Genomic DNA, 13,999 nt, shown 5'->3' with positions numbered 1-13,999 from the left:
GGAGGTCTTGGGGTATTTCCTTGCATAATTCAGGCTTCATTCAATATGCATTCAAGTTGCAGTATCATCATTGTTCCCCAGCTAAGTGGAACTCTCACCGGTGGTAGATGCTTCACACGTTTGATTGCTTAATGCCTTTTATAAGTGATCATTGCAAGGTTGTGGATTTGTGGTGGCCAAGCTCTTCATGTAGTAATCATTGCAATACTTTCAAGAATGAAAATAGCATAAATGTTTGTTTTTACAGAAGTGGCATTGTTCTTGACATTTTGGAAAACATGTATTGAGGCTCAGGGAAGAACGGAATAACATGGAGCAAAGGGATCGATAGGAACAAAATGGGGTGAATGTAAACCAGTAGGGCAAGAACATACAGATTCATCACAGCACAAAACTAGAATGGCACTCGGTCGAGGGCATACCTCCGCCAGGCTGAACAGTTACGTTTTGTATCCCACTGATGGGCTCGATCTGCATCCGGACCTGAACCGAAATCGAATCGGCTCGTTCTTGTCACCTGACCAACTCATCCACCAAGTCTTGTCATAACTCGTCCACAAGTTTTTGAAATATTATGCTATGCATTGTTTTTGGCCCCATCTCTCAATGGTTAAGAGTTACATGGAAAAATTTTTTTTCTAAAATTCTCGGATCTGGATCTTCACCAAAATCGAATTGATTAGTATTTGGCAGAAACCCAACGTCTGCATCAAGTTTCGTCCGAATCCATTCAAACCATTTTCATATATATATATATATATATATATATATATATATATATATATATATATATATATATATATATATATATATATATCTGATTGACCCCTCCCATGCTCCTCCAGCCAAAGTAGCTGCGTAATGCAAGTAAGTGCTAAACGCTGTTTTGAACCATTCCCAGAGTTCCTCAACAACTATAAAGACGTTCACACATAGTACACACACGACAATCCAAATGCTATACACTACCCTCAGCTACCGGACCGGTTTCATCACTTATTGGCGAATCATCAGCGATAGCATAGACAGCAATGCATACCAATGAGGCTGCCAAGCACGTACCACGTGCAAACGAAAAGCGGTCAAGATATAAATAAATAAATTTGGTTGCTTTATGCAGCTACTTTGGCGAGAGGAGCATGGGAGGGGTCAATCATTTATATAATCCTATTCATCTGGGTGCAGTCGATTAGGTGAGAGCTGATTGGCTGTTCCCTCCATTCACGGGTGAGAGATGTGGGTGGGTCATGTGTGTATATATATATATATATATATATATATATATATATATATATATATATATATATATATATATATATATATATATATATATATATATATATATATATATATATAATCTCATTGAGTGAAGAATTGCTTAAGCAATTCTCGTCACCGGCTCTTCACCAAAATCGAATAAGTTCTTCCTTGTCACACAACAGACCTGTCCACCAAGTTTTGGCCAAATCTCTTCATAATGTTTTGAAATATCATCTATCTATATATATATATATATATATATATATATATATATATATATATATATATATATATATATATATATATATATATATATATATATATATATATATATATATATATATATATAACATTTTTAGTCCCATCACTCAATGGTGAAAAATCACTTTAAAATTCTCGTAGCCAGATCTGGATCTTCACCAAAATTTAATCAATTCATCTTTGTCACACATCCAACCTGTCCATCAAGTTTCGTCCAAATCTGTCCCCGAATTTTGAGATATCGTGTTCACAAACAGACACGGGGTGAAAGCATATCCTCCGCCCACCTTCGGTGGCAGAGGTAACTAGAGAGTTCATAGAACACGATACCACACACAGTGTTCATGTATATACAGGAGGGCCTCACCATCCGCGGAGGTTACTGCACATTCTTGAAAATCCCCATGAACCGCAAATCCGCAAAACTGAGGGGATATTGGGGGGAAGAGAGGGTGAGGGACTTCAACTTTAAAAATTGTCCAAACTGTACCCTTAATTAACATGTTTGTGCATCGTTTTGTGCTATTTATTTATTTTATGAATAAAAGAAAAGTACAAAGAGTAGTTATTAAGAGCACAAAATAAAGTATTATTTTCTTGAGTTAAGATTATGAAATTGACCTTTAATAACAACGATGATAAACTTGATCCAATAATGTGATGGCGATGTTGATTATGGCAACGAAAAAGATGACTTGATGGAGATGGAGATGACGATGATGATGTTTGAGGGTTTGAGGGTGGTTATGGTGTTGACTGCCCATGTTAATTAGGTGAATAAATGTGGAAAATAGTTCACCAACCCACGATTATTCAAACACATTGACCGCAATCTGTAAGCCTTGCCTCAATAAATTCATCGCGAAAGAACGAATCCACGGAGGGGAAACTCACAAATGGCGAGGCCCTCCTGTACTTCAATTTTAATAAGAATGATTTTAAAGACCGTTGAAACAAAAAAAAAATCCGTAAGTTTATTGCTGGTGAAGCAGTCTTAAACACGATCCACCCTTATATACTGTGCTAAGACTATGTTGAGTTACAATTTAGGAGATGGAGGCTTTAGTGATCGGTGCATAGCCATTATGGCGGACTTTTCTTCACCCCAAAACACACGCCATGCCCTCTAATGCTATGTATCGATACATATAGCATGGTTCTTGGAAGTATCATGAAGGTGATTTGTGTTCTGCAGTCTTCAAGTGTATAATTTGATTGAAATAAATGTTAAGAGGTGTAAAGGTGTGAAGATAAATAAATTCATGGTTTTACTGGTGTTTTATGCAGTGTCTATTACACCACCTTATCTAATGCGTGACATTAGTTCTTCATGCCTGTTGTTTGTGTCCTTTTTGAAGTCGTTTAAAATGGTAAGTTTCCTGTTTGGAATTATTTTAAATTTTGTTTGGATGGCAGACAGACAGAGTAAAAATTTTTTTATCTTGCTCCTCTGCGAATGCATGATCGGGACAAATTCAGAGCCAAATTATTGTGAAACTACATACTTGTTTTCCGATTTGTGTTCAAAATATAACATTCGATTGAAATTAAGTTGGTTCTTGATCACAAACTGACATTTGTCGATGGACGGATATACAGACAGAAGTCAAGCGATTGCTTAACCCCGCTTTTGTTCTTCGTGTACGTGGGGTCATGAGCACAAGAAGCTCAAAGAAGAACTGAAGTCCAGAGTCGGCGGTGGAGAGAGTAATCTGACCATTCGGACCGGGAGGATAGTGAAGAAGAGATGAGGAAAAGTTGAAGTCATGTGGACTGGGATGGCATTATGCAGAACAGGACAGGAAAAGAAGCATGGAATCTTGTTGAAAGCACACTTTAACTGATGATTTATATCTCTTTCAAAACACGATGCTACATGATCACTCTTGATTGAAAGATGAGGTTGGTTGAAAGATGAAAGCTTGCATCGAGGAATTTGTTCCAGTGCGGAAGAAGAGTACAAAATGTAAACCCCAGTGGATGTCTGTGGCTGAAATACAATCACTGTGTTCTGAGCACAGCAAATGGTAGAGATATCAGACAAGCCGGTAGGCGACATGGCTGCTCTCTCTAGATGGAAAGCTGGCCGACGCGACTAGCCGATATTCATGTACGTGCTATCAATCAATTTAGCACAATAAATATGATTCTCACAGCCCTCTTAGTTTGCGCCCAGAAACCCGCCTTGTGAAATTTCAGGCATGTTTCCAAATAGACTCTAACAAATGGCAGCCCTGGTAATTCCATTTATCTATTCGCTAAAGATTTTATTTTTTTACTATGATGCTGTAAGACATTCTCCTTGGGCACAAAAAAAAAACAGGTCCCTCGGAGGTCCAGTTTCGGAGGTATTGATTTTTTTGTACAGTCCACAATAAGTGTACGATGTACGATAAAGTATTTTAGCTGTTGCTAAAGGCCCTGTCACACCTTGACGTTTTAGCCAACGTATGCCGACGTATGGAAAATTTGGCGAATACGTTATGGGTAAGTTTTGTATACGTTAAGAGCACGCTGAAGCACGCTGGCATACGTCGTAGTATGCCGAGCTCGTCGACAAATTTTGTGCATGCACAAAATTTGTCGACGTTCTTGGCGTATGACTCACACGTTCCGCATACGCTGGCCATAAGTTGTAGGCACGTTACGCGATCGTTGACACACGTTACTTGTAAGTTGCTAATAAGTCGAAACACGTCGAGGTAATGTCTAGCGTACCCGAAACATATTTCTAACCTATGAGTAACGTGCTTTGAACCTATGTGTAACATATCTCCAACGCATATTGACGTATGTAGACGTATTTGACGTCTTCCGGATGACCACACAACTTACTGAACGTGTTTCTAACTTGCAGCTACCGTATAATGGCGTATTGGCAGCGGGGATGATTGACCGCCGGAGGGATACGAAGGTGGGTAGTGGTGAGAAAGAAAGGGGAAAACGGAATCTATAATAAATAATTATGTACAGTGTGAATAAAAATGATGGCGCCACACACCAGACTCAGTCACTGATGGGGAAAAGGGACAAAAACCAGGGGACTCAGCTCTGGTGGCAGCGGGGACGAGCAGGCGATGAGGCGATCAGCAAGACGATGGGTGGTGGCAGGTAGTAGGCAGAGGAGACCGGGCACAGGGTGAAGGCAGGCAGACAAATGGGCAGAAGCAGGTAGGCAGGACGACCTCCTTCGAGAAAACCCTGCTCTGCACGCTTTTCCTCCCTGGATTTTTATCTCAGCCTTTCCTCGGAGTCCACGTTCCCGACTTCAGACCTCGACAGTCCTCTGTTCCAGTTCTCAGGCTTCCAACCCTGTCATCTCTGACTTCCAACTGCCCAATTTGGCTCCTCCTCCTTCTCTCGGGGCAACACTGCCCCCTTTGGAGGCGTCTATTACTCCTCCCCCCGAAGACATTCATAGCTCCACCCCTGGGAGGCGACAAATGCTCCTCCCCTCGCTCCCGTGCCGAGTCCCCCAGCGCCCCCCGGTCGAGGTTGATATCGAGTTTATGTGGCACAATTTCTTTACCACAATCCCTAACTAATTATTACCATGCACCACCCCCTATATGGTGCACATTTAATCAAGACATCTTTAAGCTGACATTTCCCTACTTATTATATCAAGATTGGTGAACTACTCAAACACAGACCATGCTACTCTAAACATTCCCATATACTCTATGGGTATATCTACCCCCCCCCCCACCCCACAAACGTAACAATACTTTCAATGTTTTTTGCATAATTTTGAAGGATCGGCTCTTATCTAACACTCCAACTCCTCTCTCCTTACCCCACTTGAATCAGTACGTTATGCCTGTGTGTCAATGTAGCCTGTTGTGATATTCCACGTGCTAAATTGCTGTACGTGTGTTCCTCGCTCAAGATTACATGACAAGGGGAGATTGCAGTCAGTGCAAGACTCTGTCACACTTGCTCGCATTATTCTTTACTTGTCGTGTTTGGAGCTTGTGTGCTCATTATGGCACATGATGGTTTGCAAGCTTTGCCTTGCCAAACATTGGCACTGCATTCTGGGAGATGTCCTCATCTGCTCTGACCCTCCCACCCAGACCCCATGCAAATGTTCCTTGCACCTCCCACTTCGTACTGTCATCTGTGTTCCTGCAAAAAAAAAAGCTGTGATGCGGAACCCTCCCCAAACCCCCTCCTCAATTGGAGGGTATTTATGTAAAAAAACCTAATTATTAAGGATTTCATTTTGGGGCGAAATCCTGTCCCATAATTACAACCGTAATGCTGTCGAAGCCAGCTTATGATTTGCGTTCTTCGAGGAGAGGGACGAGAGGACCTCGACAAAATGCCTTGAGAAATATTGAATTGCTTCTGTGATGCGATTGCAAGCGATGTGCCTCGAAGTCAGATTTGAAGGTTTTTTTTATTTTTATTTTTTAATTCTATAATTTGCAGAATCCTTTGATTAAAACACTATCTCTGTGGTTCATATGCAATTTTATGGTCCAATGAAGAGGCATAATGATTGGATTGGTGGGGAGGGGGGGGGGTTTCAGTTAAAAAGTGAAAAGTATTGACGAAGGAAGATGTAGAAAAAGAATGTTCGATTAAAATTGTCCAAAAAAAAAAAACAAACAGTTTGAGTCATTTCCATTTTGATTTTGATTCTGTTGAGTTCTCAAATTGCTCACAAAACCAGCAGCTTGAGAACCAACGGCATGGAAGTCTAACTACTGAGCACGCTCTCGATCATTCCGCCGTGAGGTTGTGTAGCGGTCGATTTTGGCTTGTAGAATAATTCCGGTTGTTGCTGTGTTCCATCGTCTCGTTAAAAATTAAAAAAAAAAATTCTTAAAAATAAAAACTTATTACTGTTTGAGTTTTTCAGCCTGAAACTCTTTTCTCTCGGATTTGTTTTCCTGCATGAATTTATTTGGCCACAGGTAAGTGGATGGAATTGACCGAAAAGCAAAACCAGAACGTTTTCTGCATCATCCTCATGCTTTGTGCTGTTTTATCCCATCTAGACATCCTGTTTGTGTCGGTGTCCATCTGTATCTGCCTGTGTGTCTGTCCTGCAGCATGCGTCCAGCAGGCACAACGCCCTGCAAAGCCTTGCCCGGGTATGTCTCTTCCACACGTCTCCTACAACTGCTTTGGTTACCCTTCTGCATATCGTTCATTTTTAAAAAAAATTTCTTCTGAGTGATTGGAATGAGCACAACATTCCACGTCTCACCTCTTGCATCGCTGCTCTTGAAAGCTTGCTGTCTATACACCTCACTATCCCTTTTGAATTGTCTTATCTCGAAGCATGACTATCGTGGAGCATGACTGAAAGCTTGATGAAAGGATGATGGGTTTCTATAATTTAAACGGTTGATGAAATGCTTCTTCCTTATAATTATTCTTTGCTCCATTCTGGTGTAGTTTGATTGTTCGACGTGGACAGACAGAATTGTAAGAGGGTACGGTAACGGTGATGTGCTCCATCAAACGTTCTGGTAATTAAAAATAGGATACTTTCCTCGAGCTTGGGTTATATTACATTTGTGTTGTTTCACTCAAACTGCTTTTGCATACAACCCGTCCGATCTGTCACCGTTTTCCAGCACTAAAACTTCAATGCTTTTCTGCTTCTGTCAATCGCATCACACGCGTTGGTTATTGATAGGCAATGGAATTGTATAAACTGGAGTTGGGATTGAGGGATTTATCGGGGTTCGGGATTGAAGAATTTTTGGAAGTTAGGGTTAAGGGTATGAGAGAGAATGAAGAGCAAAAGGAATTTGAATTGCTGGTTAAAGGGAGGAATAAATATTTATTGTAAGTGGGAATTTTCCCAGGAAGCTTGTCTCGAGCTTCCTCAATTACTGAGTCGGTGCTGAGTAGGGAAGAGAAGAGTCGGTTGGAATTAACATTGATAACCAAGTAAGGATTGCCCAAAATCAATTTAAAGTGATTGGAACATGCGTGTTGTGTGCTACGGGCAGTCGGAGAGCAGACTGGGACGAAGCCTGCAACCTGTGTGGCCAACTTCTTCAACTCACCATCTATCACTTGTCTTGAGGAGTTTCTCATGCAACGTCTTTGGCGATGAAGCAGAAGTCTTCTTTTTCCTTTATGATGCCAGATTAAGCAGCCCGATCAGGTATGGATCAGGAAGTGCAGTAAAATTCATATTACTCAAGTGCAAATTGCTGCTGGATTCTCAGTGCTGATTAACAATAGATTCTGCAAGGTCCTCACAGTTGGGAATGGCGGAAAATGTATTCAAAATAATTATGTTTTCGATAGCAATTAGTTTATCCAGGCATGGCTGTCTTCAAAACACAATCTGACGTGTCACGCCCTTTCGTGCGGGTGAGTGAAGGGTTTTTCAGTTTCCACAAAAACGAAGACCCACCCACATCTCTCGCCTGTGAATTCTCGTGTGTGTATTGTTTGTGAACGTCTCTACAGCTGTCGAGGAACTCTGCGAAGGGCTTGAAATGGCAAAGGGCTCATGTTTGGTAGCCTTTCTTGGTTGCTTTATGTAGCTTATTCAGCTAGAAGAGCATGGGAGGAGTTGATTTATTTACATAATCCTAGCCACCTGGGTTTACTTGATTAGGTGAGAGCTGATTGGTTATTCCCTCCATTCACAGGTGAGAGATGTGGGTGGGTCTTCGTTTTTAATTTATATATTGACTGCTTTTTGGTGTTGACACGTGGTTCATGCTTGGGAGCCTCGTTGGTATGCATTTATGGCTGTGCTGTCGCTGATGATTCACCAACAAGCAATGAAACCACTCTGGCAGCTCAGGGGGTGTATAGCATTGGGATTCTCATGTGTACTATTTGTGAATGTCTTGACATCTGTGGAGGAACTCTGGGAAGGGTTTGCAAACAGCAAAAGGGCTCACCTTGGGTAGCCTTTCATGGTTGCTTTTATGCAGCTTGTTCAGCTCGAAGAGCATGGAAGGAGTCGATTTATTTGTTTATATACATACATACATACATACATACATACATACATACATACATACATACATACATACACATGGCCAAAAGTATGTGGACACCTGCTCGTCCAACATCTCATTCCAAAATCGTGGGCATTAATATGGAGTTGGTCCCCACCCCCCCCCCCCCTTTGCTGCTGTAACATCCTCCACTCTTCTGGGAAGGCTTTCCACGAGATGTTGGAACATTGTTCTGAGGATTTGCTTCCATTCAGCCACAAGAGCATTCGTGAGGTCGGGCAATGATTTTGGGCGATTCGGTCTGCCTCGCAGTCGGCGTTCCAATTCATCCCAAAGGTGTTCGATGGTGTTGAGGTCAGAACTCTGTGCAGGACAGTCAAGTTCTTCCACACCGATCTCAACAAAGCATTTCTGTATGTACCTCGCTTTGTACACGGGGGCATTGTCATGCTGAAACAGGAAAGGGCCTTCTCCAAACTGTTGCCACAGAGTTGGAAGCACAGAATCGTCTAGAATACCATTGTATGCTGTGGTGTTAACCACTGTAACTGTGGTGTTAACCTTCACTGTAACTAAGGGGCGTAGTCCGAACCATGACAAACAGACCCAGACCATTATTCCTCCTCCACCAATCTTTACAGTTGGCACTATGCATTCAGGCAGGTAGCTTTCTCCTGGCATCTGCCAAACACAGATTCGTCCATCGGACTGCCAGATGGTGAAGCGTGATTCATCACTCCAGAGAACGCGTTTACACTGCTCCAGAGTCCAATGTCGGTGAGCTTTACACCACTCCAGCTGATGCTTGGCATTGCGCTTGGTGATATTAGACTTGTGTGCGGCTGCTCGGCCATGGAAACCCATTTCATGAAGCTCTTGATAAACAGTGCTTGTGCTGATGTTGCTTCCAGAGGCAGTTTGGAACTCGGTAATGAGTGTTGCAACTGACGACAGACGATTTTTTCGCGCTTCAGAACTCGGCGGTCCCGTTCTGTGAGCTTGTGTGGTCTCCCACTTTGTGGCTGAGCTGTTGTTGCTCCTAGATGTTTCCACTTCACCATAACAGCGCTTACAGTTGACCGGGACATCTCCAGCAGGGCAGAAATTTGACGAACTGCCTTGTTGGAAAGGTGGCATCCAATGACGATGCCACGTTGAAAGTCATTGAGACCTTCAGTACGGTTCATTCTACTGCCAATGTTTGTCTCTGGAGATTTCTTGGCTGCGTGCTTGATTTTGTACACCTATCAGCAATGGGTGTGGCTGAAATAGCCGAATCCACCAATTACTTTTGGTCACCTCGTGTGTGTGTGTGTGTGTGTGTGTGTGTGTGTGTGTGTGTGTGTGTGTGTGTGTGTGTGTGTGTGTGTGTGTGTGTGTGTGTGTGTGTGTGTGTGTGTGTAAGTGTGTAACGCCAATCACGTCCAAACTACTGGGCCAGTTGCCTCCAAAATTGACACATAGACCAAATTGAACCTCCTGTTGAACATGGGCTACTTATTATTATTATTATTATTATTATTATTATTATTATTTTGTTTTATGACCGTGGCTAACGATGATGTCACTAAATTTAATGGCTTGGCAAGCGATTACCAATTGCCGTCGATCAAACTGTGCACCCAGAAACTCCAGTGCAATATCCGAATTGGAAAAACCAACACTTTTTCCGGAGTCAGAACTGCTGATGCTTTCAAATCGGGAGCTTACATTTTGCATTAATGGTTAGTTTAAGAGATTTTCTCGGTTATACATGCTCTCAAATTAAATAAAGCCACGAGCACTGGCATCTCCAGGCATTTATAAGCATTGCAATATAACCAGTGATTCGTAGCTATTATGAACAGACATTCGATATGAGTGAGGAAATTGGGAAGGAAAAAAAAACTAAAAAACTTTATCGTTAAGAAAACGTTGCGGCCCGTTCCAAGTCAAAGCATGGTTGAGCAGTCCAAAAAACATGGCGGCCTCAGACCCCCCAGTGAGGTTACCCAGAAAACACCTTAAGACCCCAGACAGCGAGGTGGCCGAGGATCGCCTGATGAAGGTCTGACCGGGCATATCTTGTGCCACTTCATCCACGCAATTACGTTGAAACCATAAATGATACAAACACAGCACTTACCTCAATCTTCTTAGGAAACACTCATCTCTCCAATAATGTTTCCAAGGCAAGGCTGTTTGACTAGGCTGAATCAAAATGGCAGCTGAGACCACTGCGAGGCAAAGTTGGCATGGAGGTAAACCTTTAATTATCTTCAAAAGGGGGGGGGGTGTTTTAATTAACCCAAACATCCAATTTTCACTTGCACTTCCTTGGAGTTTTCTTCGTATGCATGCAAAGTTTCAGGCTGCTTGGTTTTTATAGTTTTGGAGTTATGGAGGAGACACACACGGACACACTGACACACTGACACACACACTCACACACATTGCCTTTTATTAGTATCGATAAAATTAGCTGTTTCTGTAAGTTTCCTCTGCTGGGTGGAGCATTTCACAGCGAAGACTCAACCATGAGACCCAAGGAGCTTTCAAAAGACCTCTGAAATATTTTATACTCATCCCCTAATCTGTGCCTTTCCACAACTTTATCCCAAAGACCTTGAATATCCCTTGGAGCACAGTCAAGACAATCGTGAAGAAGTGGAAGGAATATGGTACCACCAAGACCCTGCCTATATCAGGCCATCCCTCCAAAATGGATGACCAAGCAAGGAGGAGACTGATGTCAATGGCCTCTTGATGGCCTCTGTGAACTTTGAAAGAGCTACAGGTCTTTATGGTAAAGACTGGTCACTGTGTGCATGTGACAACAATATTCCAAGCACTCCACAAGTCTGGCCTGTACGGTAGGGCGGCAAAAAGAAAGCCATTACTCAAAAAACCCCACCTTGAGTCCTGTTTGAGGTATGAAAAAATACCACTCCAGAGATTCTGAAGCCACGTGGCAAAACGTTTTGTGGTCTGATGAAATGAAGTTGGAACTTTTTGGGCTGATTGCAAAATGTTACGTTTGGCGCAAACCCAACACAGCACATCACCCAAAGAACACCATCCCTACTGTGAATCATGGTGGTGGCAGCATCATGTTATGGGGATGTTTCTCATCAGCAGGGACTGGGGCATTTATCAGGATAGAAGGGAAAATGGATGGAGCAAAATATAGAAAAAGTCCTGGAGGAAAACCTGCTGCCCTCTGCAAGAAAGTGAAATTTGGACGGAAGTTCACCTTTCAGTATGACAACGACCTGAAACACAAAGCTACACTGGAGTGGTGAAGGAACAAAAGGATAAATGTCCTTGAGTGGCCCAGTCAGAGCCCCGACCTAAATCCAATGAAAAATCTGTGGCATGACTTGAAGATTGCTGTCCGTCAACGCTCCGCACACAACTTGACTGAGCTTGAACAGTTTTGTACAGAAGAATGGGCAAATATTGCCCAATCAAGGTGTGTAAAATAGATGGAGACCTATCCCAACAAACTCACAGCTGTAATTGCTGTCAAAGGTGATTCCACAAAGTATTAACTCAGGGGGATGGACACTCATCCAACCAAGATATTCTCTTTTTGTATTTTTAATATTAATATTCTGAAATTTGTGGAATTTGTTTTTCACTTCGAAGTTGTGGGTTATGATGTGTAAATACAGGTGGAAAAAGACTGATTATATAATACAATTTAATTCCAGGCTGTAAGGCAGCAAAAGGTGAAAATTTTGTAACAGGGTATAGACTTTTCTATAGGCACTGTATGTGTGTACATAGCTCTATGTAAAGGATGCCGTTCTGTTGCTTGTTCATCAGATTTAGTAAAATGTAATGTTTACATTCTCCATGTTGCATCACTGGAGTGGAAGTTTCTCGTTTGAAGTGTAAATTAGACAGCCAGAAGATCATGTTACATAATTACACCTCAACTAATTAAAAAAAGTATCCATCCTATAACAGGCTTATTATTTGGTTTTGACCATGCCTGCAGCTCGGCATACTTGGTGGACAAAATAAACGAGCAGATTGGGTTTACATTTTGTATCCCATACATACTTGGTGGATAAAACAGTTTATATTTTCTATTCCACTGATGGGCCAGATGTGGATACAGACCTTAACCAAAATCGAAGTGGCTTGTTCATGTCACCTACCCAACTCATCCATCAAGATTTGTCATAACACTTCCACCAGTTTTTGAAATATCATCCGATACCATTTATTGTTCTTGGCCCCATCTCTCAATGGTGAAGAATCACTTTTAAAATTGAAAATTCTCATAACCGGATTCAGATTTTCACCAAAATCGAATCAATTCATCCTCGTCACACTCCCAACTTGTCCACCGAGTTTCATCTGAATCCGTCCACAACTTTTTGAGATACCCTGCTCACAGGCAAAGAAACAAAGATGTTATGCAGCGCATGATACTTTCAAAATCGCTAAAAAAAAAATTTGACCTTTCAAAATAATTGACTGGTTGAATTCAGTGACCTGAAATATAAATCCTCTTCAAATTTCAAGTCAATTAAGATTAAAATTGGGGACTTGAGAAATTTGACCTAAGTTGTTGACTTTTGGCCGATGTTGACCTTTTGACCTCAAAATCAAGAGCCTTTTTGCTTATGACCAACTCTACTATTTGGTGAAGTTTCATGAAGATCGGTTTGAAATTGTGACCTGCAGGTGATTGACATACAAACAGTGAAGCACGAAGAAAACGCCGTGCAGAGCACGACACTTGCAAAATCTATAAAACAAATTTGACCTCAAAAATAATTGGTTGGTTGAATTCAATGACCAAATATGTAAATCCTCTTCGAATATCAAGTCAATCGAATGAAAATTGACAATTTTAGAAACGCGGCCTATGTTGTCATTTTGGCCTATGTTAACCTCCAAAATAATTGGTTGAATTCAGTGACCTGATGTGCAAATCCTCTTCAAATTTCAAGTCAATGGGATGAAAAGTGATTATTTTATAAACACCATCGTAGTTGTTGATATTGGGTCTATTTTGACCTTTTGGTCAATGTGGACCTCCAAAATAATTGGCTAGTTGAATTCAGTGACCTGAAATATAAATCCTCTTCAAATTTCAAGTTAATTGGATGAAAATTGATGATTTTAGAAATCTCACCTTAGTTGTTGACCTTGGGTCTATTTTAACATTTTGGTCTGTGTTGACCTCCAAAAGAATTGGTGGTTGAATTCAGTGACCCGAAATATAAATCCTCTTCAAATTTCAAGTGAATCGGATGAAAATTGAGTATCTTAGATATACCACCTTAGTTGTTGACCTTGGGCCTATGTTGACCTTTTGGTCCATGTTGACCTCAAAAATAATTCGTTGAATTCGGTGACCTGAAATGTAAATCCTCTTCAAATTTCAAGTCAATCAGATGAAAAGTTGAGGATTTTAGAAATACCACTTTAGTTGTTGACCTTTAAAATCAGACAGACAGACAGACAGAATCACAGACCAGACTACGAATCTTCGATTTTTGAAAGTAACAAAAACAAACAAACAGGCAGAGGTGAAA

At 41.4% G+C, this 13,999-nt stretch overlaps 1 protein-coding gene across 6 annotated transcripts in view; it reads left to right on the top strand.

Moving 5' to 3' along the window:
• DOCK4 (dedicator of cytokinesis 4) overlaps positions 1-13,999 on the top strand; it is a 289,016-nt gene that overhangs the window by 117,699 nt on the left and 157,318 nt on the right. For 3 of the 6 annotated variants that reach the window (XM_085894107.1, XM_085894106.1, XM_085894104.1), the window contains exon 8: positions 7,494-7,651. In XM_085894107.1, the coding sequence (XP_085750233.1) occupies positions 7,494-7,651 (158 nt within the window). Of the gene's footprint in view, positions 1-4,378; positions 4,436-6,581; positions 6,624-7,493; positions 7,652-13,999 lie in introns of all 6 variants that reach the window. The other 3 variants (XM_085894105.1, XM_085894103.1, XM_085894101.1) reach the window with 2 other exon arrangements.

This window comes from Eptatretus burgeri, chromosome 9, assembly GCF_056783735.1.
Source record: "Eptatretus burgeri isolate ZD-2024b chromosome 9, Ebu_testis_v1, whole genome shotgun sequence".
Taxonomy (NCBI): domain Eukaryota; kingdom Metazoa; phylum Chordata; class Myxini; order Myxiniformes; family Myxinidae; genus Eptatretus; species Eptatretus burgeri.
The sequence above is the reverse complement of the archived record's forward strand: the minus strand, read 5'-3'. Positions and strand labels throughout refer to the sequence as shown.